Here is a 26,739-nt window from a genome sequence, read left to right on the forward strand (position 1 = left end):
GAAATGCATGCACACACAATGACACATACACAGTAGGCTCCTAAGTTCTTTTATTCACACAGTGCTTCAGTGCTATGATTATTGCATCCCATGTACCCTAATTGACTTGAGCAGAGGTCAGTGGTGTGTAGGTTTACCAGGTCAGGTTGTTACAAAGATATATTAATCAGAATATTTGCATTGTAACTGATTTGGGCTAAACAGTATGGATCTTGGTGGGCAAGAACCATTAACACAACTCATTTATAACAAGAATATCCTTTTTTTTTTTTACAAGAGTATTCTTAATATTCATCTGATTGACTTCCATTTTTGAAACTGAAGAGTGATAAACGATTAAGAATGGGATTTTTTAAAAAGCAACTTTAGCAGACAATACGGTTGCTCAGATTTGTCAGGGTATGGATCATGTGCACAGTCAAGTGTACAGCCAAGAAAAGAGAATTAGTAAATTGGACAGGAAGTTAATCTCTATTTGAATTTTGAATGTGTCATATATTTCAGATGTTGGCTATAAAATCCTGATTTTCAGTTCCAATATTTAAATCTTTTCTTTGGCACCATCTTACTTCCATGTGGAAGCTTTGTACTTCTGCTTCCGATTTTTAACATAAATTCATTCTATTCATCAGAGGCCAACTTTTATAGGAGAGTGGCATTCAAGGGACTGTCACTCACAATACACGTTTTTAAGATGGAATGGTCTATTTTGCCCAGATTTAATTTTGACTCCCAGTAGACAATGAGAAACTGAAGTAATTTATCTCTCAACTTGCTAGGGGATGCTTTAAATTTCAGCAAGCAGCGGTATTATATTAGCGTGGAACATTTGGGTAAATTTGTTTCGAGGAGATAATAACTAAACTACTTGGTTAAAAATCAGAAACAAAACAATTTGTTCTTGTCATCTGGTGGTGCTCAAATGATGAAAAATAGCTCTCTAAAGTTTTCACTAATCTTGAATCTAGTTTGAGGCTGTTGCTGGCTTTATCCTATCAAATTGCATGTAATACCCTAAAATCCACTAAAAACCTTTGTATTTGAGTGTAAATACCTTCCAAAATGATGTTGTTTAATAATTTGCATGAAAACATCTAGCCAGGGGTGCTGGGTGGCTCAGTCATTAAGCGTCTGCCTTCGCCTCAGGTCATGATCCCAGGGTCCTGGGATCGAGCCCCCCATCGGGCTCCCTGCTCTGCGGGAAGCCTGCTTCTTCCTCTCCCACTCCCCCTGCTTGTGTTCCCTCTCTTGCCGTGTCTCTCTCTGTCAAATAAATAAATAAAATCTTTAAAAAAAAAAAAGAAAACATCTAGCCAGAAGTATAGAAGAGAAACAAGATGACTCAATTTTGTATTCTGTGCCTATGATAATTAGCTTATATGCCATCGTTTTAAAATATTAAACTTTATTTTCTGGAGGAGGGATTGAGGGAAGTTTGAGCGATAGGAAAGGTAAATGAATCAGAAACACACACACATGCGTATACACACGCGCTTGAATTGATTGTAAATAGAGGAGGCGTATTTTAGCTCTCTGAAGTTCTTCACTATCACATATTTTGAAACCTGAGAAAGTTTTGGTTTATGTGGTCATGTCATCCAAGGATGACACGAGATATTCTTCAATGATAGCAGGTCAGAACAACTGACTCTGATATTCCTGCCCCTTGTGTATCAGGGGGGTGAGAAACTTCCTTCTTATACTCAGGGCATAGATAGTCTTCATTTTTATTTCTCCCAAACACTACAAAGTGAGGTTGCCAAAGTTTGTTGAAGGAGTGAGGTGTGGCTCCCTCTGTTGGTTGGGAGACCCAAAATTCTCCTTGTACACAATCTAAGTGGGATGGAGGCAGGGACCCAGTAAAGGAAGAAAGAATTCAGCTGATACTTCCTCTTTTTAATTCTGCCCCCCTCAGGCCATTTAATTGTTTTTATACAATTTGGTCTCCTAATTTTCTTTTAGCACGGAGTTAATTTTAACTGACAGTCACTCCTGTAAGACACCAGAACATCAAAATTAGGCTGATTCAGTGTGAATTGTCCTTTATTCCTGAGAATTGTCTTTTATCCTAATCCTGTTGGGATTGGGTTTGGATATATTTTGAGCGATTCGATTTCAGACTGATGTAGTTTAACATAGCTACACATGTCATATATTTGTATATAGCAGAGGAGATGCTATAAATGAATGTGATAGGAGAGAGAATTATGACTTCACCAAATTAGACTTATCCTCAAGCTTATATTTAAAATTCTTTCTGAGCCACTCTTCAACTCTAAACAAAAGCCACAGTAAATAATTATACTTTTCTGCAAGAAAGCATGAGGAACTGTCAGTTATATATAAAAATTATTTATATATGCTTATATAAATTAAATGTTTTGTGAATGTTTGCCATTTATTTTAGTGTCATACTGCCAGGTAAGTGTGCTGGTTGACAAATTAAATGCAGTGACACTTTCCCCAAATCCTGATGCCCTACATAGATGTATGCTTACTGAATGGGATCACTTGAGCTTTTCTGTTAGGTAAAGTCAGGGAATAAATGAAATGTGCATGCTCTCACTGCAAAGTTTAGGGTTAGAGAAAGTATATTTATAAAAAATTAGGTAAAAAAAAAATGCTTCTAAGCCAAAGACAATGTCACGTGTATTGGTGAAGAGGAAATTTTGCTGTAAGGCAGGGGATGTAATCAATTGCAATTCCATTATGGTCTTTGTTCTCTTATTAAATCATGACAAACTGTCTAAGAACACATATTTAATTAGCTACTTTATTTTTTTTTAAAGATTTTTATTTATTTATTTGACAGGGAGAGAGGAAGAGAGAGAGAGCACAAGCACAGAGGCATCAGGCAGAGGGAGAGGGAGAAGCAGGCTCCCCGCTGAGCAAGGAGCCATCCCAGGACCCTGGGATCAGGACTTGAGCCAAAGACAGACACTTAACAACTGAGCCACCCAGGCGCCCCTAAAGAAAGCTTTTTAAAAGTAGAAATATAAAATACCCTAGTTACAATGAGTATGGTTGTTGTATATGCAGTATAATTTTATGACTAAGGTTTTTTTTTTTCCCCCAGTTTACTTACTAGAAAAAAAAATCAGTTTTGGGGATCTTATGTCTTCTGGAGTCCAGAAGACCTTGTGCAAATGCATAAAAATTAAATAAACTTTGCAATACACATTTTCAATAAGTTTTAGAAGCAATATAGAGTTTCTAGAACAAAAGTAATAGGATTTTACATAAAGTGTAGTGCAGTAACAAGAGGAAAAACATTTGGAAAATTCTCAAACTTAGTTTTTCTTCATTTTTATTTTTATTTCAGGCACACTTTATTGTAATAGAATCAAAATACTTAGTTTTAGTTAAAACTAGCATTTCTTTATTGTACTTTATACTCTTTTGACACTGTATGTGATACTCTTAATTTTAGGTTTAATTAAATTCTCTTTTTTATTTGTTATATGTGACCCTGTGTCACATATAAGAAAAAACATTTAAACAATTTAGTCCGTTAGCTCTAGTACAAATGTAAGTCTAAACATATTAGTTGTTTTATATAATTGATCTGTATCTGTTATTTTATCTAAAGGATAGGGATAGCTACGTTTAACTTATTTTGTGTCTCTCTTGGCACAGCAGTGTGTGCATATAGATTTTTAATGAATGTTGAAAATAATGATGTTGAATCACTTAAGATTTAATGCAGTTTCACCTTGTTTTCTACATTTCAGTTCTGTAAATATAAGGAAGGAGTTGGCAGAAATAAAGTCTAAAATGAAGATAAACTTATTCAATATTTTATCTTTTGATGGAATCCACATTCTAAGTTGAAAATTGTCTCCTAAGTATAGATTTCAGAGTTGCAAGAAGGATCAATAAACTAGTAATTAGATTTGGGACTCTGGTGGATTCAAAAGATTCTCTTGCTTTGTGTATGTGATGAATTCTGATTTTGTATTTTAACTTTGTTACAAAATTAATGCTGTAAGAAATGCTTCAGGAAGTAGAACTTTTATGCATGTTAAAATTCTTTAGCAACTTAATTCTTTTTAAAAGAATTAATTAAATGGTAATTTTTAGAGCTCTTTATTCTAAATGAAATAAATTCAAAGTCATGGTTTCATTCACTATTATGAGTTATGTGTTCTATTATTTATTAATATAGTTTTTAGTTTGGTCTTAGAGCAATCTATCTTTTATAGAACTTCAGGCTCATGATATATTTCTCAAATTAAAAAAGGGAGGCAGATTCGGCAGCAAATAAGTTTGAGAAATACAACAAGATCTGTTTTATTCTTAAAGATGTATAGTGTACATTAATATGCTGAGACTTAGAAGCCAAAAAGAAATGACTTTAACTTCATTGCTTATTCTAAAGTCAAAGGGCCATAGAATGTCTTGAAGAACTAGTGATTTCTAACTAGTGGAGGTGGTATATATTTTAAGAAGCACTAATTTATTGAATTTTTTAGAGTAATTTTCTTTTTAAAAAATGTGTATTGCATTTTCTTTTAATAGGATTTTAGAGTATCCATGTTTTTGATGTTATTTTTGCATAGTGCTCCAGTTACTACTGAAGACGTATGAAAGATGGATTATATTTTCAATCAGGTCAGGAGAAGATAGGAAAAGGAAATCAGTATAAGTGGATTATTTTAACAGTGCATAGAACTAGTCTTGAAGCCTCAAAGAATAAAACTTTTAAATTCCTTGACAATCATTTTGTTCATTCTTTCCTTTCCATTTTCATTCTGTAACACAATTTATATCCATAATTTATAGTTATGGCGTATTTCAGCAACACTGAGGGCTGGCAGAAGTGTCTGAATACATTTATTCTTGAAGAGCCAATGCTCATTCACCACTTTGGTAGAATATGATAATATTAGTGTGTTAAATAATCTGATTCTTTCGCTGTCTAAATTCAATTGTTCTTGATCCCTTTTCTGAATCTCATGAGGAAATTTCTGCCAGTACTGTCCAGATACACCTTTCCTTACTAATTTCAACATGTGATATATATATATATATTTTTTTTAAAAGTCACGTGTCAGCAAAGTATTAACAAGCCACATTCTTATATTTTTCTGGAATTATTCTGTTCATAATTTCATGATTTAGGGGTGTGTGTGTCTGTGTGTGTGTGTGTGTGTGTGTGTGTTGTGAGTGTGTATATATATAATTTCTTTGCATCATGCATTCTTTATTTTTTCTTGACAAATGGGTCTCAGACCTATGCTGATATACTTTTTCCTCAATGCAAGATGTACTTTTCAATATCACTGATACAGTGTTTTAATATGTTTTTAGAAAATATTGGCTAATCTTCATGGATCTTCATGGAGTATTTTATGAGAGGAATATCACGAGGGGTTTATTATTTAAAATATGCATAAAATGTGTTCAGTGCTGGATCCAGTATATTTTTACATTTTTACTCAAATCAATAAAGCACTCTTCTTTTCTTTTTTTTTATAGAGCAATGAAGTTGTCTACTACAATGCAAAGGATGATCTTGATGTGAGTATTAAAAGTTTTACATTAAATTTCAAGATAAACTGAATTATGCTAGGATGACTGGCTTTACAGAACAAGCTGACCTAGCAGGTTGAATTTTTCAGAAAATGTTCTATAGCATCAGCAGAATTACTGGTTGGACCTAACAAGGTAATGATGAATCTTAGGGCTTATGCGATCTTTAACAAATTATCATTGGCATCTTCTGGGGTAGAAATGCCATGTGTTTCACTGGATCTGAACTCTCTCTGCCTCCTGTCCAGACCTCCATCCACTGCACTGACTCGGATACCCTGCACTCCATTAGCCATGTGGCAGACAGAGGTTGGATCCCATCCATCTCTGTCGCCAAGCGCTTTACGCGGGTAACGAGGCAGGTCTCCTCTGGCCTGAACCGCACACACCAGGGGGGACCACTTATTTCCCCTACAGTGTGAACGACACCCTGGAAATGGTACAACAGCTGGCCTTGCCTAGCCAATCTTTGAAGCATAGTGAGTGTTCAGTCTGCCTTTTTATTTATTTATTTATTTTTTTAAATTTTTTTATTGTTATGTTAATCCCCATACATTACATCATTAGTTTTAGATGTAGTGTTCCATGATTCATTGTTTGTGCATAACACCCAGTGCTCCATGCAGAACGTGCCCTCCTCAATACCCATCACCAGGCTAACCCATCCTCCCAACCCCCTCCCCTCTAGAACCCTCAGTTTGTTTTTCAGAGTCCATCATCTCTCATGGTTCGTCTACCCCTCCGATTTCCCCCCCTTCATTCTTACCCTCCTGCTACATTCTTCTTTTTTTTTTTTTCTTAACATATATTGCATTATTTGTTTCAGAGGTACAGATCTGAGATTCAACAGTCTTGCACAATTCACAGCGCTTACCAGAGCACATACCCTCCCCAGTGTCTATCATGCAGTTACCCCATCCCTCCCCCCCCACCCCCCACTCCAGCAACCCTCAGTTTGTTTCCTGAGATTAAGAATTCCTCATATCAGTGAGGTCATATCATACATGTCTTTCTCTGTTTGACTTATTTCGCTCAGCATAATACCCTCCAGTTCCATCCACGTTGTTGCAAATGGCAAGATCTCATTCCTTTTGATGGCCGCATAATATTCCATTGTATATATATACCACATCTTCTTTATCCATTCATCTGTTGATGGACATCTTGGCTCTTTCCACAGTTTGGCTATTGTGGACATTGCTGCTATAAACATCGGGGTGCACGTACCCTTTCGGATCCCTACTTTTGTATCTTTGGGGTAAATACCCAGTAGTGCAATTGCTGGATCATATGGTAGCTCTATTTTCAACTTTTTGAGGAACCTCCATACTATTTTCCAGAGTGGCTGCACCAGCTTGCATTCCCACCAACAGTGTAGGAGGGTTCCCCTTTCTCCGCATCCCCGCCAACATCTGTCATTTCCTGACTTGTTAATTTTAGCCATTCTGACTGGTGTGAGGTGGTATCTCATTGAGGTTTTGATTTGGATTTCCCTGATGCTGAGCGATATTGAGCACTTTTCATGTGTCTGTTGGCCATTTGGATGTCTTCTTTGGAAAAATGTCTGTTCATGTCTTCTGCCTATTTTGTGATTGGATTCTTTGTTCTTTGGGTGTTGAGTTTGATGAGTTCTTTATAGATTTTGGATACTAGCCCTTTATCTGATATGTCATTTGCAAATATCTTCTCCCATTCTGTCGGTTGTCTTTTGGTTTTGTGGACTGTTTCCTTTGCTTTGCAAAAGCTTTTTATCTTGATGAAGTCCCAATAGTTCATTTTTGCCCTTGCTTCCCTTGCCTTTGGCCATGTTTCTAGAAAGAAGTTGCTGCGGCTGAGGTCGAAGAGGTTGCTGCCTGTGTTCTCCTTTAGGATTTTGATGGACTCCTGTCTCACATTGAGGTCTTTCAACCATTTGGAGTCTATCTTTCTGTGGGGTGTAAGGAAATGGTCCAGTTTCATTCTTCTGCATGTGGCTATCCAATTTTCCCAACACCATTTGTTGAAGAGACTGTCTTTTTTCCATTGGACATTCTTTCCTGCTTTGTCAAAGGTTAGTTGACCATAGAGTTGAGGGTCCATTTCTGGGCTCTCTATTCTGTTCCATTGATCTATGTGCCTGTTTTTGTGCCAGTACCATACTGTCTTGATGATGACAGCTTTGTAATAGAGCTGGAAGTCCGGAATTGTGATGCCGCCAGCTTTGCTTTTCTTTTTCAACATTCCTCTGGCTATGCGGGGTCTTTTCTGGTTCCATACAAATTTTAGGATTATTTGTTCCATTTCTTTGAAAAAAGTGGATGGTATTTTGATGGGGATTGCACTGAATGTGTAGATTGCTCTAGGTAGCATTGACATCTTCACAATATTTGTTCTTCCAATCCATGAGCATGGAACGTTTTTCCATTTCTTTGTGTCTTCCTCAATTTCTTTCATGAGTATTTTATAGTTTTCTGAGTACAGATCCTTTGCCTCTTTGGTTAGATTTATTCCTAGGTATCTTATGGTTTTGGGTGCAATTGTAAATGGGATCGACTCCTTCATTTCTCTTTCTTCTGTCTTGTTGTTGGTGTATAGGAATGCCACTGACTTCTGTGCATTGATTTTCTATCCTGCCACTTTACTGAATTCCTGTATGAGTTCTAGCAGTTTTGGGGTGGAGTCTTTGGGATTTTCCACATAAAGTATCATATCATCTGCAAAGAGTGAGGATTTGACTTCTTCTTTGCCAATGTGGATGCCTTTTATTTCTTTTTGTTGTCTGATTGCTGTGGCTAGGACTTCTAATACTATGTTGAATAGCAGTGGTGATAGTGGACATCCCTGCCGCGTTCCTGACCTTAGGGGGGAAGCTCTCAGTTTTTCCCCATTGAGAATGATATTCGCTGTAGGTTTTTCATAGATGGCTTTTATGATATTGAGGTATGTACCCTCTATGCCTATACTCTGAAGAGTTTTGATCAAGAAAGGATGCTGTACTTTGTCAAATGCTTTTTCTGCATCTATTGAGAGGATCATATGATTCTTGTTCTTTCTTTTATTAATGTATTGTATCATGTTGATTGATTTGCGGATGTTGAACCAACCTTGCAGCCCAGGGATAAATCCCACTTGGTCGTGGTGAATAATCCTTTTAATGTACTGTTGGATCCTATTGGCTAGTATCTTGGTGAGAATTTTTGCATCCGTGTTCATCAAGGATATTGGTCTGTAATTCTCCTTTTGATGGGGTCCTTGTCTGGTTTTCGGAACAAGGTAATGCTGGCCTCATAAAATGAGTTTGGAAGTTTTCCTTCCATTTCTATTTTTTGGAACAGTTTCAGAAAGATAGGTATTAATTCTTCTTGAAATGTTTGGTAGAATTCCCTTGGGAAGCCATCTGGCCCTGGGCTTTTGTTTTTTGGGAGATTTTTGATGACTGCTTCAATTTCCTCAGTGGTTATAGGTCTGTTCAGGTTTTCTATTTCTTCCTGGTTCAGTTTTGGTAGTTGATACATCTCTAGGAATGCATCCATTTCTTCCAGGTTATCTAATTTGCTGGCATATAATTGCTCATAATATGTTCTTATAATTGTTTGTATTTCTTTGGTGTTGGTTGTGATCTCTCCTCTTTCATTCATGATTTTGTTGATTTGGGTCATTTCTCTTTTCTTTTGGATAAGTCTGGCCAGGGGTTTATCAATCTTGTTAATTCTTTCAAAGAACCAGCTCCTAGTTTCGTTGATCTGTTCTACTGTTCTTTTAGTTTCTATTTCATTGATTTCTGCTCTGATCTTTATGATTTCTCTTCTCCTGCTGGGTTTAGGCTTTATTTGCTGTTCTTTCTCCAGCTCCTTTAGGTGTAGGGTTAGGTTGTGTACTTGAGACCTTTCTTGTTTCTTGAGAAAGGCTTGTATTGCTATATACTTTCCTCTTAGGACTGCCTTTGCTGCATCCCAAAGATTTTGAACAGTTGTGTTTTCATTTTCATTTGTTTCCATGAATTTTTTTAATTCTTCTTTAATTTCCTGGTTGACCCATTCATTCTTCAGTAGGATGCTCTTTAGCCTCCATGTATTTGAGTTCTTTCCGACTTTCCTCTTGTGATTGTGTTCTAGTTTCAAAGCATTGTGGTCTGAAAATAGGCAGGGAATGATCCCAATCTTTTGGTACCGGTTGAGACCTGATTTGTGACCTAGGATGCGATCTCTTCTGGAGAATATTCCATGGGCAACAGAGAAGAATGTGTATTCTATTGCTTTGGGATGGAATGTTCTGAATGTGTCTGTGAAGTCCATTTGGTCCAGTGTGTCATTTAAAGTCTTTATTTCCTTGTTGATCTTTTGCTTAGATGATCTGTCCATTTCAGTGAGCGGGGTGTTAAAGTCCCCCACTATTATTGTATTGTTGTCAATGTGTTTCTTTGCTTTTGTTATTAATTGCCTTACATATTTGGCTGCTCCCATGTTAGGGGCATAGATATTTACAATTGTTAGATCTTCTTGTTGGATAGACCCTTTAAGTAGGATATAGTGTCCTTCCTCATCTCTTATTACAGTCTTTGGTTTAAAATCTAATTTGTCTGATATAAGGATTGCCACCCCAGCCTTCTTTTGGTGTCCATTAGCATGGCAAATGGTTTTCCACCCCTTCACTTTCAATCTGGGGGTGTCTTTGGGTCTAAAATGAGTCTCTTGCAGACAGCATATCGATGGGTCTTGTTTTTTTATCCAATCTGATAGCCTGTGTCTTTTGATTGGGGCATTTAGCCCATTTACATTCACGGTTACTATTGAAAGATAGGAATTTAGTGCCATTGTATTGCCTGTAAGGTGACCGTTACTGTATATTGTCTGTGTTCCTTTCTGGTCTATGTTGCTTTTAGGCTCTCTCTTTGCTTAGAGGACCCCTTTCAATATTTCTTGTAGGGCTGGTTTCATGTTTGCAAATTCTTTTAGTTTTTGTTTGTCCTGGAAGCTTTTTATCTCTCCTTCTATTTTCAATGACAGCCTAGCTGGATATAGTATTCTTGGCTGCATATTTTTCTCATTTAGTGCTCTGAATATATCCTGCCAGTCCTTTCTGGCCTGCCAGGTCTCTGTGGATAGGTCTTTTGCCAATCTAATGTTTCTACCATTGTAGGTTACAGATCTCTTCTCCCGAGCTGCTTTCAGGATTTTCTCTTTGTCTCTGAGACTCATAAGTTTTACTATTAGATGTCGGGGTGTGGACCTATTTTTATTGATTTTGAGAGGGTTTCTCTGTGCCTCCTGGATTTTAATGCCTGTTTCCTTCCCCAAATTAGGGAAGTTCTCTGCTATAATTTGCTCCATTATACCTTCTGCCCCTCTCTCTCTTTCTTCTTCTTCTGGGATCCCAATTATTCTAATGTTGTTTCGTCTTATGGTATCGCTTATCTCTCGAATTCTGCCCTCATGATCCAGTAGTTGTTTATCTCTCTTTTTCTCAGCTTCTTTATTTTCCATCATTTGGTCTTCTATCACTGATTCTCTCTTCTGCCTCATTTATCCTAGCAGTTAGCGCCCCCATATTTGATTGCACCTCATTAATAGCCTTTTTGATTTCGACTTGGTTAGATTTTAGTTCTTTTACTTCTCCAGAAAGGGTTTCTCTAATAACTTCCATGCTTTTTTCAAGCCCAGCTAGTATCTTTAAAGTGATGATTCTGAACTCTAGATCTGACATCGTACTAATGTGCATATTGAGTAGGTCCCTGGCAATCGGTACTACCTCTTGTTCTTTTTGTTGAGGTGATTTTTTCCGTCTTGTCATTTTGTGCAGAGGAGAATAGATTAATGAGAGAACAAAATGCTAGCAGGGTAACAACGTCCCCAGAAAATATACTCTAAACAAATCAGAAAAGACCTGAAGCAGTGGGAAAAGAAAGGGAAAGAGAGAAAAAAGAAAAAGAAAAAAATAAAGATAAAAACAAACAAAAACAGAACAAAACAAAACAAAACAAAAACAGAATGTGATCAGATATGATCAAGCTGGTATATAGATCAGTGCCACACACTAGATTTTGGGTGTAGTTTGTTCTGTTAGGAGAAAGTGACTCCCAAAATTTTAAAGAAAGAAAAACTTATGTATGTACAGAAATAAGGGTTGATATGATGAAGGGATGGAATATGACTGTAAAGATGGAAATTATAAAAAATTGTATAAAAGGAATTGATAAGAAGTTGTTTGAAAAAAGAAAGATGAGGATTTAAAAAAGAAAAGAAAAAAAAAGGGGAGAGAATGTGATCAGGCAGGGGAGTAGAAAAAAACCATACACTAGAGATTTAGGGTATATTTTGATCTGTTAGAAGAAACGATCTCAAAATTTTAAAGAGAGAACAACTTATATATATATGCCAAAAATATGAGTAACTACTATGAAGGGATAGAATATGACTCTAAAAATGAAAAATAAAAATGTTTTTTAAAAAAGGGATTGATAAAATGTTGGTTGAAAAAGGGAAAAAGAAAAATTCAAAAAAAAAAGAAAAAAAGAGAGTTAAAAAAAAAATTAACTTTGAAAGACTAAAGAATCATGGTAAAAAAAAGCCATGAATTCTATGTGCAGTATTCCCCTAGCGCTGGAGTTCTGCCGTTCTCATTGATCGGTAAACTTGGTCTTGGCTGGCTGTTCTCGCTGATCTTCTGGGGGAGGGGCCTGTTGCCGTGGTTCCCAAATGTCTTTGCTGGAGGCGGAATTGCCCCGCCCTTGCCGGTCTGGGCTAAGTAATCAGCTTGGGTTTGCTCTCCGGAGCTTTTGTTCCCTGCAAGCTTTCCGTACAGCTTTGGAGGCGGAGAGTGAAAATGGCGGCCTCCCAATCTCTGCCCGGAGGAGCCGAGAACTTGGGCCCCGCTCCTCAGTGAGCCCCCAGAGAAAAGCAGTCAGTCACTCCCATCTCCCCGGTCTCCGGCCGCACTCCGTGCTCACCCGGCCTGTGACCAGGTGTTTCTATCTCTGGCACCCGACCCTGGGTGGAGTCTCTAAACCCAGCAGATCCCCGCGGTGCGCTCCCGCACCTCTCCTCCCGGGGGAAGAAGGTGAGTCTCCCCGGATCTGCCGCTTGTTGGGTCCCTGCTGGAGGAGCAGTGGCCCGACTGTGCCGCGGATCACGGTTTATGGCAACCCCGAGCTGAGAGCCCGCGCCTGGGCTCCGTCTCTGCAGCCGGCTTCCCTGCTCCGATACCTGGGAGCTCTGCCGCACTCAGGCACCCCCGGTCTTTCTGTGACCCCGAGGGTCCTGAGACCACACTGTCCCACAAGGGTTCCACCCCCCACTTAGCCACCGGAGTGACGTCCCTCAGCGGAGCCGACTTCTAAAAGTTCCGGTTTTGTGCTCTGCGGCTCTATCACTTGCCAGAAGCGGCCGATGGAGGCCCCTCCCCCGCCGTCTATCCTCCCGAATATCGCCTCGGATTCACTTCTCCGCACATCCTACCTTCCAGAAAGTGGTCGCTTTTCTGTTCAGAGAGTTGTTGCTATTCTTTTCTTCGATCTCCTGTTGAGTTTGTAGGTGTTCAGAATGGTTTGATCCCTATCCAGCTGAATTCCTGAGAGGAGACGAAATCCAGGTCTCCTACTCCTCCGCCATCTTGCTCCGCCCCCTTCTCAGTCTGCCTTTTTAAACAGATGACTGTAATGTACATATTCAGATGATGTTCCAACATGGATTATTTTAGCACAAATAAGTTACTTCTCATGTTGCCACCTTTGGATGGACTTTCAGGAGACATTTTAATTACTTGGCTATGGTGGAAGCATTTACAAAATTATAAAACAAAGTTTTACGCTTAAGTTCATTCAAATTATCATATCTGTGACTTTTTTTTATCAGGAAAAAATTTGTATATACACTTGTTTATGTATCCAAAACTGTTTTTTGAGGGCTTCTTGTGTTTTTGGTGTTCTTCCATGAGCTTGGGATGATTTATCAGTGAACAAGTCAAACAAATATAAAAAGAATTATTGTTTGTTATTCACACTTTTTTTCTGAATCAAAAAAATATATTTGTATATTACTTTTTTCCAGCTACTTCATGGAGTGTGAAAAAAATATATAAATCAAGTAAAGCTGGCCTTCAAAAAACAATTAAAAAACAACACAAGATAGTTGGCTTGAAATGCCACATCTTTCCAAATTGCACCACCAGTATTGGTGAACATCATAGTTTATTGAGCACTATTTGCCTGCATGCTGCTAACCACTCTACACAAATTCTTATATTTAATTTCTAAAATGACACTGTGAAGGAAGGAGGTTATGTTTTCTCCATTTAATAAATGAAGAACTAGGATTGTTTTAAAAAGCGTTTTCTTTTTACTAGCCATAGGTGTTTTGCTAGTGCTTCTATGATAATTATTATCCTTTTATGATAATGATGTATATCATTTTAATGAGGTAGGATGTTTATTAAAGGCAAACCAACAGCTAACACAAAATGTTTTAATAGTTTATTGATGGGGGGCACCTGGGTGGCTCAATCAGTTGAGTGTCTGACTCTTGATTGCGGCTCAGGTCATGATCTTGATGGCTCAGGTCTTGAGATGATGAAACCCAGCATTGGGCTCTGTGCTCACCGGGGAGTCCACTTGAGAGTCTCCTCTCCCTTTCCCTTTGCCCCTCCCTCCCTGCTCACACTGTCTCTCTCTCTCTAAATAAATCTTAAACAGTAGTTTACTGATTGGTGTTAGAATGAATATTATTTTTGGACAGACATTTCATTTCACTGTTAAGGTTAGTATTTGATATTTAAAAGTTATATAGTCATTTAAAATACAGATGCTAAATCTTTATCAACCTTCCTGGTGGTACACCAGTTACAGCTTTTTAAAGCAGTTAGTTTGTAAAACTATGACAAAGATTTCATAATAAAGTGGATGGATTGACATGCTTGGTCCAATCTGCCAGTTGAGTGTTGCCTAAAGATGATGAACCAATACTGCAAATATGTTTTTCTTTCATCTAAACTAATTAAGAAAGTCCTATTTTTGATGTCACATAAAACGGTTTTATTAAGTCAAGTTTGCTTCTTAATTAGAAAGTTCTTTTATTTTGCATAGAAATTGTGAGTTTTCTTTGTTCAAGATTTTAATAATCACAGGCACAGATGTAGATGCAACTTTTTAGTGAGTGTCACCCCAGTTAGTATTCAGAGGTATAATTGAATAGTACAATAGTAAAATTCATAGTATTCAACCACTATGCTGCAAAGTTAGCAATATGTCCATTATAAATGGAAAAGTCTGCACGGGGCGTGTACTTCTAACACTTGAGCTGTGTTCAATGCTCAGGTTCATAATTTGCCTGCACAGATGTTTATTCCTATATTCAAATAAAACTCTGTGTAGGAGAGAAAAGGATTAATACAAGTGAATCTAGTGAACTTGACATGTTTTTTGTTTTTTTTTTTGCCTTCTCCCATCCCCCAAAAATCTGTATTATTACCATTGGTTATAAATATACCTAGGGCGCCTGGGTGGCTCAGTTGGTTAAGCGACGTCTGCATTCGGCTCAGGTCATGATCCCAGGGTCCTGGGATTGAGTCCCACATTGGGCTCCCTGCTCCTCAGGGACCTGCTCCCTCTGCTTCTCTCTCTCTCTCTCTGTCTCTCATGAATAAATAAATAAAAAATCTTAAAAAAAAAATAAGAACAGTGCCAGAATAATTTGCAAAGAATACTGTATAGTAGGAAGAGGGCTAGGATTGGAATCAGAGACTTTGGTTCACACTCCGTTCCACCCTTAAAACTGTACTCACTCGTAGGACATGAAAGCTTATTAAAATTGGAACTGTTTGCCTCTCACCTAAGACATGCTACGGGTGATGAGATGAGCCACAAATTTCATTGCAGTTCAGAATATTCTTGGAATACTGCTAACAGGGTCAAGTTTGCTGGAAAATTTTACTATTTCATGTAAATTTTTTGAGAACTTATTAAGAACTGTAAGTTAATTTATTTTTGTTTCACTAAAACTTTTTATTGGTGAAGATTAAAGTGCTTTAGGTATAATACCGTTGCTCTTGGAAACCCTTAGACACTGAATAAAAATGAACCATGTTTAATGATTGGTGTATTGGTTTGGCTCTTATAGACCTAAAGTAAAAGTGGCTACAAGAAGTCAAAAGTTTATTCCTCTCTCATGTAAACATTCTGGATATAAAGCCTAATGTGGTGAGTCTCAATCTTCTAGGCCCCAGGGTACTTCTTTCAAATTTTCTCCCTTCCTCAGTATAGTTTTTTCATGTTGGGATCCAAGATTGGTGCTCCAACATACACAGTGATTTTTGCTCTCTAGAGAACAGGAAGGAGGCGAGTGGCAGTCGAGGACATGCCTTTTGCCTTTAAGGGTATGTTTGGAAACTGTACACAGCACTTTTATCTGCCTCCATTGCCCAGTTTAGTGCCCAGCCTTGCCAATTTGCATCAGGATGTGGAATATAATCCTCCCCCCAACATAGCATGCACCCAAACAAAATAGAGGGTTCTATTACTAAAGAGAGAACAGAGAGAATGCTTGTTGCAAAATAATTAGCAGCTTATGAACAGATCCTCCATTTGCTCTTCTTGACATAGTGAAGTTAATTCCAAAATTCTACTCACTATCTGAGTGGCTTCTATCACTTAAATATAGTCAGATCCTTCAACTTGGAACTGAGGAAAAAAATTCTTTTTTACAGTAGAATGTATATAAAATTATATGCTGTAATGAGTATTTTTCAGTTTCCCCTAATGCATGTGTTTTGATCACTACAATCAAATTATTTTCTGCAATGGAAGTAGTTAGTATCTTACAATGAAACACAGTTGAGAAGTGTAAGTAAATGTTGCACTTTGATATTCTACTTTAGGCTTTTCAGTAGTTACACATTTTTTTGAAGATTGTTGCTTATCTGATGGATGAAGTTGGACTTTCATGGATGGTGAAATTTATAAACCTTACCAAAAGTTTTGCAATAAGAGGTGGATTTAATTGGCTTCTATACTCACAGCCTTATACATGTTGTGCTTGATATTTTATGTATCAAATGTTCACAAATCCTAAGCCATCTCATTGTTTTGGTTCAAATTGGCTTGCTGCCACTGTTCTTTGTCCCGGAATTTTTATATACTTATTTAATTGTGTACAGTATTTTTATTGCTCAAACCCATAAAGCCACATCCATTATTAAAAATTGGTGATTGGAAATTATAGAATGGGAGTTTTCTCTTACACATCAGCAGCTAATATCTAATGAACAGAGGAACTAATTGGAATAGTAAATATCTAGCCAACATTTTCAATTAATAAATTTGTCCTCATTGTTTGGATGATAATATAAATGTTTGAGAGCTAAATAAAGTTTCTGTTTTAAATGTTATGCCCCCTGAAGGAGACTAAAGGATTGTAAATCCTGAGCCTCTGGCTATGATTTTTAACTTTTTCCCCATTTCTGCATTAGTAGGAGAGGATTCATTTTTCCAACATCATGCCTAGTGGGATGGTGGTCATTTTCTCTATTTTGTACTTCTCTTACATCAATCATTTCATTTCCATGTCCATGATGATTGTATGATTTTAGACATTATTCTCAAATATTTATTTAAGGGCTATTGAAATGGGCTCACATTTTATTTTATGCTTCTAAATTATCCATATACCTTTAGTAATATTATACATTATTAATATATAAATATTTCTAAAATATTATATCTCTAATTGTTTTCCCATTGTCAAGGTCTTCATATCAGTTATTATTGCCTTTGATATTTAAGACACTGATGAAAGTTTACTAGTTCTTTCCTAAGCCATCATGAATTTTGTAAAGAAATGGCAGTTTCTTCTTGGAGGCACAACCAGTCTTTATAAATTATTCCCTTGGGGTCCTTCCCTAGAGTATAACTTCCTGGGGGGCAAGCTCTTGGGTACTCACAGCAGGTGACTTAGTTCTTATAGTAACCAGCACATTGTACTCACTCAGTGAGGTTTTTTTCCCAATAAGTCAGTGAATCAAAGTTCCAACAGCAGCTTCTCTTGACACAAATACGAACTGGCTGAAGAATACCAGAGTCATAATTATCTATCTCCCATCTCTGTGCTCCATACGTGGTCTTGTTTTTAAGGATGCCCTTTCACCACCACCCCCAATTTCAGCCCAGACCTGCGTGAGTTTCTGTAATCTGAAGGATTGGAATCAAAAGACCCTGAAGAAAACACTTGCCCTTTGCAAATGCCTCCTGTTGACCAGAAACCATACCATACCATATATCATACCATATATCATATCATATATCTTTCTTTGCCTTCAAATTACAAATATGACAGAACAAATGCTTGAAAAGAAATCTGTACCATTTTACTGTTTCCTAATCCTGAGACAAGAAAGGTCTTTCTTCATTTAATACTAATCAAATAGAAACCAGTCAGTGGAGGAATACATGAAAAGATCATTAACAGTACAATAGAAATACTGAAGTATTAAAGACCCAGATTAAAGGCATTTTTCCTTCGAGGGGTTATTTCAGGTACTTCACAGAAAACAACATTAAATGGATGCTTAGTATCTCCAAAGAAAGAACCAGTGATCTGTGTGACGAATAGACTGGAATAAAATCATCAAGATCAATACTGCTAAAATAACAATTCCTTTGGAAGAACTAACAAACTTGACAGTGCAGATTATCCATCAGTGATGCACAGAAGAGACAGGAAATATTCCCAGATTGTCAAAAAGGTTAAAAAAAATTATGGGAGAAAAGATAACATATGGAGGAGGACAATATGCAGTGAGGTAAACCATAAATCATGTGTTCTCTAAGAACAAGTCAAAGCGTATGGATTAGAGATAATAAACAAATATTTAATGGAAGAAAGCATTGAGGCATGCAGAGAAATCTGTATATAATTGTAGATTTGAAAGGCTACAGTGTCTCCCTCATTAGAGGAGAGAATATAGGAACATTAGCTAGGACACTGGACATAGGAATATTTTTTAGCAAAGATTTTTTAAGGATTTAGCCAAGATTCTCAAAAGACAAGAACATTTATACCAAAAACTTGCTCAAGGATATCCAAGAGGAGATTTCTAGTAGGCAGCTAAAAATTGAATTTGGCCTAGAATATTTTTATGCTTAGCTTATGAGTGGACTTTGACAACAGGTACCTGAAATTTCCCCAGCAAATGTAAAGTTCCAGGTATAGCAAAGCCAGATTGAATTGCAGATGCATTTTGGTGTGCTGGCACAATGTGAAAATCAAAAGGAGTCTGAGTGATTTGGGATGTGGTACATTGTCCAGTTTGCCACAATCCCATTACTCTCTGTTGTTTCACTCTCAGCCTGTTGCACTTATCTACACAACATAAAAAATAAAAATGTACAGGGTAGAATCCTTAGCACATTTAAGGGAAGGTGTGGGCAGGGGTTGGGAGTGTACAATATGAGTAGCTGGAAATGAAGAAGGAGTAGCTTTCATAATAGAAATAAATCTTACAAAGAAGTCCATAGATTTTGTATATGTTGGATTCCAGATTAAATTTGGAATCTTCGGTTTCCTGTTATCCTTCCATGTTTATTATGCTCGTCTATCACCACTTAAGATTTGAATTTACAGAATGATATATTCAAGTGTAGTCTATTGATTTAGTTCATTATAATGATGATACATGGCCTCACTTAAAGGTAAAACAAGCATTCAGAGGTGATCAATTATTCCTTTGGAATATAACCTTTCAGTTGGCTGCATCTGAATTAGTCAGTTTGCAGGGAGCTATTGGGTTATAAGCTTTACAAGGGCTGTGATATGAGACAATGCATGAGTGGTATTTATATTCACCTTATGGGTATAAAAATAAATACTCAGTGACAGCAAGATTTAGCTGAAGCAGTTGCTGAAATAAAGGGTGAAATTAATGTCCCTTTGGATTGCATCGTATGATAAGAAGTTACGACTATAGTTACTTAAACAAATTTTCCAATTGAAACCTAAAGGTGCAGGTGTAACTGGGCTAAATTATTTGGTGAGCCACAGTTCCAGGAAGAATGCAAGGCACATAGCCTTACTGGAAACTTAAGACAGTCATTCCCGTCTCCAGTGTGCTGACTAATGTTAACATATTCTCTCCTCTAATTACGTGATCATGACGTCCTACAGTTTTTCTAATCAGATACTAAGTATTCTTTAAAAACCAATTCAAGTACTGCTTTCTCTGGAAGCCTTCCTAGGTTTTTTTTTTTTAATTTTTATTTTTTTTAAAGATTTTATTTATTTATTTGACAGAGAGAGACACAGCGAGAGAGGGAACACAAGCAGGGGGAGTGGGAGAGGGAGAAGCAGGCTCCCCACTGAGCAGGGAGCCCGATGTGGGGCTCGATCCCAGGACCCTGGGATCATGACCTGAGCCGAAGGCAGATGCTTAATGACTGAGCCACCCAGGCACCCCTTCCTAGGTTTTTCTAGGTAGCAAGCAAATGGTATTTCCTTCCTCTGGGTGTTCTAAACAAGCAGTTACACCTATCTGGTTTTATGGTATAATACTTTACACTGTAGTATTTATATACCAGGATAATCTATTAAATTTTTAGCAACTTGAGATAAGGATCTTACTCAGTTTCTCTCTAGTATTAGTAATAGTTTGGAGTAATGGTTGAGATAATGCCTGTTAAATTGGGTAGGTGTTCATGTGTTTCAATCCCCATATTACTTACATAGCATTTGTAAGGACATGTTTACTTTTTACTATTTTTTAAAGATTTATTTATTTATTTATCTGAGACAGAGAGAGCTCAAGCAGGGCAGAGAGGCAGAGGGAGAGGGAGAAGCAGGCTCCCCGCTCAGTCGATGAGGGGCTCCATCCCAGAACCCTGGGATCATGACCTGAGCCAAAGCCAGACGCTTAACCGACTGAGCCCTGCAGGTGTCCCAGGACATGTTTGCTTTTTAAAGTGGCGCTCTATTTGCAGAGTAACTAGGAAATCTCTGGCAAGCATGGTGGAAGTGAAAATGTTTTGTTTCGAGGTTGGGTGGAAACAAGAGGGAAATGGCAAAGCTGGACTTGACTATGGACGCTGTTTTCTCATATTTTCTCATCTGCCCCTCCCTCTCTTGGCCCCTGAAACAGTCATGAGGACTAAGAGTAACGTCAAAACAGACAATCCAAAACTGATTCAAGTTGGGGATTAGCAGAGTTAGAATATTTGTTTTCAGTTACTACAAGTGCCATACGAATCAGGATTTTGGGTTCCAAGTCTGGGCAGATCTGCTAAGCTAAGTTATTATGAATCTCTGTGATGACACATGGTATCAGGCTTATTGTATTTACTCCATCAAACTAAAGTTCTGTCTGATTATGCACATAAGTAGAATAAATAATAGTTGTTGAATTTCATTTCCAAAGAGGTGATAGCTTTAAAATGGGTACCTTTCAATGTAAGACTTTTTTTTTAACTTTTTACCAGGAAAAAATGTCTTAAATATATAGGAGACAGAATAGTATAATATCTCCATAATTGCTTCATCTGTTGTTTAAATATTTTAAGATAAATTAGAGATATGGCATTTCATTCCTATATGCTTCTGTATGCAACTTGTTTTTCCCCCTTAAATAATGACAAGGCATACATGTATGATCACTGTACACATTGCTGTATGAGGAGGTAGTAGCGTGTGATGGTTAAGAGATTGCATTCTGGAGCGCCACTGCCTGGATTTGAATCCCAGCTCTGCCATTTTCTAGCTGGGTGATATTGGCAGTCATATAATCTCTCTGTGGTTTACTCTCTTGATCTGTAAAATAAAGGTAATAGTAATACCTACCTCACCCAGTTACTGTGAAAATTAGTTAACACATATAAAGCTTGTAGAACTTTCCTGTCTTACAGTAGGCAATCCAGGAATGTTAATGAGTGTAATTTTAAAAAAGAGTAATTATTAATATGATTGTAATAAATTTAAGATTTATTTGACATGATTTTAGCTCCAAGTGGAGCCTGTTTGTATGTGTGTATTTGTTAAAATAATGAAGGGGTATTAGATTGAGCTATTTTCCATTTTATCATTATGAATATAATCTTTCATTTGTGTAAAAAACTTAAGACAATGCATAACAAAATAAAAATCTGAGTAGAATCCTCAAAAAACACTTTAAAAATATGAACACAATGCAGCAATTTGTCTTCATATCATTGTAGATTCTGTATAACCAGATTTGAAAGGAAAATTAAATGTCAAAAAAATAAAAGAAAATGCTACTAATGCAACATTTTTAAATGAAATTTCACATTCAAGTTCTCCTTAAATTTGAAATTGATTGAGGTTCTTAGTTTAGGTTTTAGAGACATCTGTCCCAACAAATCCTTAAATTCCCTGAAGGTTAGTGAAGCAGATTCCCCAGAAGGCTTGAATTGTGCCAGCAAGCTGCACTATTTTCTTAATTCCCAGAGCAAGCAAAAAGAAAGCAGATCATTACAAACCGTTATTAACCTAGTTCCAAGATCTATGTTTCTGACTAAAATCCAAATGAAATGAGTTCAACCCAGAATTCCCATGTCAATAAATTGAGTTGATTTATTTGCTACATTTTATTGTATTGATCATGTTAAAAATTTGACCTGTCTGCGACATTTGGCTAGTCTTCTGAATTCCCTTGCATATTTATGTTGCTATTTATTTTCTTAGCAGAATCTTGTCCACATTAAAATTAATTCCAACGTAATGCCCTATCTAAATGTCTTTTTAAAAGCCCAATCTTTCATGATTTCATTTTAGAGAACTAAATGTGATTCAAGAATGAGCTAGTAGAGGTATGCATCAAACAGCAAGGCAATCCATTCTAATTATTAAACAAACAATCAAAGTCTAGGTTTCTTTTCTTTTTTTTTAACGCTATCTTATAATATGCAACCTTTATTTTCAGGCTCTGTTAATGACTGACATTGATTCCTCAATTAGGTGATGGCAGAGAAATAGAATATTAAGATAGCAGCAACTCTCTGAACAGAAAAGTGATCACTTTCTGGAAGGTAGGATGTGCAGAGAAGCGAATCCGAGGCAATGTTTGGGAAGATAGACGGCGGGGGAGGGGCCTCCATCAGCTGCTACCGGCAGTGATAGAGCCGCGGAGCACAAAATCGGAACTTTCAGAAGTTGGCTCCACTGAGGGATGTCACTCCAGTGGCTGAGCGGGGGGTGGAACCATCACGGGACAGTGTGGTCTCAGGACCCTCAGGGTCACAAAAGACCAGGGGTGCCTGAGTGCGGCAGAGCTCCCAGGTATCGGAGCGGGGAAGACGGCTGCAGAGACGGTGCCGAGGCGCGGGCTCTCAGCTCGGGGTTGCCATAAACCGTGATCCACGGCACAGTTGGGCCACTGCTCCTCCAGCAGGGACCCAACAAGCTGCAGATCCGGGGAGACTCCCCTTCCTCCCCCGGGAGGAGCGGTGTGGGAGCACACCACAGGGATCTGCTGGGTTTGGGGACTCCAGACGGAGTCGGGTGCCAGAGATAGAAACGCGCGGTCACAGGCCGGGTGAGCACGGAGAGCGGCCGGAGACCAGGGAGACGGGAGTAAGTGACTGCTTTTCTCTGGGGGCTCACTGAGGAGCGGGGCCCTGAGTTCTTGGCTCCTTCGGGGCGGAGATTGGGAGAGATTCACTCGTCCCCCAAAGCTGTACGGAAAGTTTGCAGGGAACAAAAGCTCCCGAGAGCAAACCCAAGCAGATTACTTAGCTTGGACCGGGCAAGGGCGGGGCAATTCCGCCTCCAGCAAAGACATTTGGGAACCACGGCAACAGGCCCCTCCCCCAGAAGATCAGCGAGAACAGCCAGCCAAGACCAAGTTTACCGATCAATGAGAACGGCAGAACTCCAGCGCTAGGGGAATACTGCACACAGAATTCATGGCTTTTTTCCCATGATCCTTTGGTCTTTCAAAGTTAATTTTTTTTATTTTCTTTTTCTTTCTCTTTTTTTGAATTTTTTGTTTTCCCTTTTTCAACCAACATCTTATCAATCCCTTTTTTAAAAAAACTTTTTTATTTTTCATTTTTAGAGTCATATTGTATCCCTTCATAGTAGTTACCCCTATTTTTGGTATATGTATATATAAGTTGTTCTCTCTTTAAAATTTTGGGGTACAGTTTCTTCTAACAGACCAAAATATACCCTAAATCTCTAGTGTATAGCTTTGTTCTAGTCTCCTGCCTGATCACATTCTCTCCCTTTGTTTTTTAATCCTCTTCTTTCATTTTTCAACCAACTTCTTATCTTATCAACTCCTTTTATAAAATCTTTTATAATTCTCATCTTTCAGTCATATTCCATCCCTTCATCGTATTAATCCTTATTTTTGTACATATATAAGCTTTTCTTTCTTTAAAGTTTTGGGAGGCACTTTCTTCTAACAGACAAAAATACGCCCAAAATCTAGTGTGTGGCACTGATCTATGCACCAGCCTGATCATATTTGATCATATTCTGGTTTTCTGTTTGTTTGTTTGTTTTTTATCTTTTTCTTTTTTCTTTTTTCTTTCTTTCCCTTTCTTTTCCCCTGGTTTCAGGTCTTTTCTGATTTGTTTAGAGTATATTTTCTGGGGACGTTGTTACCCTGTTAGCATTTTGTTCTCTCATTCATCTATTCTCCTCTGGACAAAATGACAAGACAGAAAAAATCACCTCAACCAAAAGAACAAGAGGCAGTACCGACTGCCAGGGACCTAATCAATACGGACATTAGTAAGATGTCAGAACTAGAGTTCAGAATGACGATTTTAAACATACTAGCTGGGCTTGAAAAAAGCATGGAAGATATTAGAGGATCCCGTTCTGGAGAAATAAAAGAACTAAAATCTAACCAAGTCGAAATCAAAAAGGCTATTAAAGAGGTGCAGTCAAAAATGGAGGCTCTAACTGCTAGGATAAATGAGGCAGAAGAGAGAATCAGTGATAGAAGACCAAATGATGGAAAATAAAGAAGCTGAAAAAAAGACATAAACAACTACTGGATCATGAGGGCAGAATTCGAGAGATAAGTGATACCATAAGATGAAACAATATTAGAATAATTGGGATCCCAGAAGAAGAAGAAAGAGAGAGAGGGGCAGAAGGTATAATGGAGCAAATTATAGCAGAGAACTTCCCTAATTTGGGGAAGGAAACAGGCATTAAAATCCAGGAGGCACAGAGAAACCCTCTCAAAATCAATAAAAATAGGTCCACACCCCGACATCTAATAGTAAAACTTATGAGTCTCAGAGACAAAGAGAAAATCCTGAAAGCAGCTCGGGAGAAGAGATCTGTAACCTACAATGGTAGAAACATTAGATTGGCAACAGACCTATCCACAGAGACCTGGCAGGCCAGAAAGGACTGGCAGGATATATTCAGAGCACTAAATGAGAAAAATATGCAGCCAAGAATACTATATCCAGCTAGGCTGTCATTGAAAATTGAAGGAGAGATAAAAAGCTTCCAGGACAAACAAAAACTAAAGGAATTTGCAAACATGAAACCAGCCCTACAAGAAATATTGAAAGGGTTCCTCTAAGCAAAGAGAGAGCCTAAAAGCAACATAGACCAGAAAGGAACACAGACAATATACAGTAACAGTCACCTTACAGGCAAAACAATGGCACTAAATTCCTATCTTTCAATAGTTACTGTGAATGTAAATGGGCTAAATGCCCCAATCAAAAGACACAGGCTATCAGATTGGATTAAAAAACAAGACCCGTCGATATGCTGTCTGCAAGAGACTCATTTTAGACCCAAAGACACCCCCAGATTGAAAGTGAAGGGGTGGAAAACCATTTGCCATGCTAATGGACACCAAAAGAAGGCTGGGGTGGCAATCCTTATATCAGACAAATTAGATTTTAAACCAAAGACTGTAATAAGAGATGAGGAAGGACACTATATCATACTTAAAGGGTCTATCCAACAAGAAGATCTAACAATTGTAAATATCTATGCCCCTAACATGGGAGCAGCCAAATATGTAAGGCAATTAATAACAAAAGCAAAGAAACACATCGACAACAATACAATAATAGTGGGGGACTTTAACACCCCGCTCACTGAAATGGACAGATCATCTAAGCAAAAGATCAACAAGGAAATAAAGACTTTAAATGACACACTGGACCAAATGGACTTCACAGACACATTCAGAACATTCCATCCCAAAGCAATAGAATACACATTCTTCTCTGTTGCCCATGGAATATTCTCCAGAAGAGATCGCATCCTACGTCACAAATCAGGTCTCAACCGGTACCAAAAGATTGGGATCATTCCCTGCCTATTTTCAGACCACAATGCTTTGAAACTAGAACTCAATCACAAGAGGAAAGTCGGAAAGAACTCAAATACCTGGAGGCTAAAGAGCATCCTACTAAAGAATGAATGGGTCAACCAGGAAATTAAAGAAGAATAAAAAAAATTCATGGAAACAAATGAGAAGTAGAGAGAGCCAGCAGGTGGAGGGGCAGAGGGAGAGGGAGAGAGAGAGAATCCTAAGCAGGCTCCATGCTCAGCGCAGAGCCCAACGTGGGGCTTCATCCCACGACCCTGAGATCATGACCTGAGCTGAAATCAAGAGTCAGACGCTTAACTGACTGTGCCATCCCAGTGCCCCCAGTTCTTTTTTTTCAGAAGTAGTGTATGGTACATCTATATAGAATTCTGTGAACATTCATTAAGTTTGGAAAAGTCACTGGCATTATGTGGGCATTATATACTTACCCTGTGTAAAAATTTGTAGGGTGAACAGAGATGGGGACTGGATTGTTTTGAATGGTATCGTCAACCTTTTTTTGGTTTTCACATGCATTATTATTATTAAAAACTAAACGCACCTCCTGATATAAGAATATTTACTTACAAATTCTACATAAGTACTTCTGAACTAATATGTTGACACGTCTCAAAAGAGGCTTTAAGTTTAGTGAGACTTTACAAAGTATTGGTTTAAGGGACATATGGCATTAAAAATCATAAGTAAAAGCATAATGATGCTTAATAATAGTGATTTATTCATATTACCATGGGAAATATCTAAACAAGCCACATGAACACGGGGCATTATCATCAGTAGTAAATTTAATACGTGGCCATCCTGTCCTTGCAGAAACGTATGAGTTTAGCTAATCATAATATGTTTCACAAAGAAACAAGAGGTTTTTGAAATGAATTCAGAGGATTTCCCCAGTTCTTCAGGTAATTAAAAAGTTATAATTCC

The 26,739-nt window shown here is 37.8% G+C and overlaps 1 protein-coding gene across 2 annotated transcripts in view; it reads left to right on the plus strand.

The window, feature by feature from the left end:
* Positions 1-26,739, plus strand: part of CACNA2D1 (calcium voltage-gated channel auxiliary subunit alpha2delta 1) — a 491,057-nt gene that overhangs the window by 283,604 nt on the left and 180,714 nt on the right. For both annotated transcript variants that reach the window (XM_032402277.1, XM_032402278.1), the window contains exon 5: positions 5,479-5,520. In XM_032402277.1, coding sequence (XP_032258168.1) covers positions 5,479-5,520 — 42 coding nt within the window. The remainder of the gene's footprint in view (positions 1-5,478; positions 5,521-26,739) is intronic.

Source organism: Phoca vitulina, unplaced genomic scaffold (genome assembly GCF_004348235.1).
Source record: "Phoca vitulina isolate PV1807 unplaced genomic scaffold, GSC_HSeal_1.0 scaffold4, whole genome shotgun sequence".
NCBI classification, from domain to species: domain Eukaryota; kingdom Metazoa; phylum Chordata; class Mammalia; order Carnivora; family Phocidae; genus Phoca; species Phoca vitulina.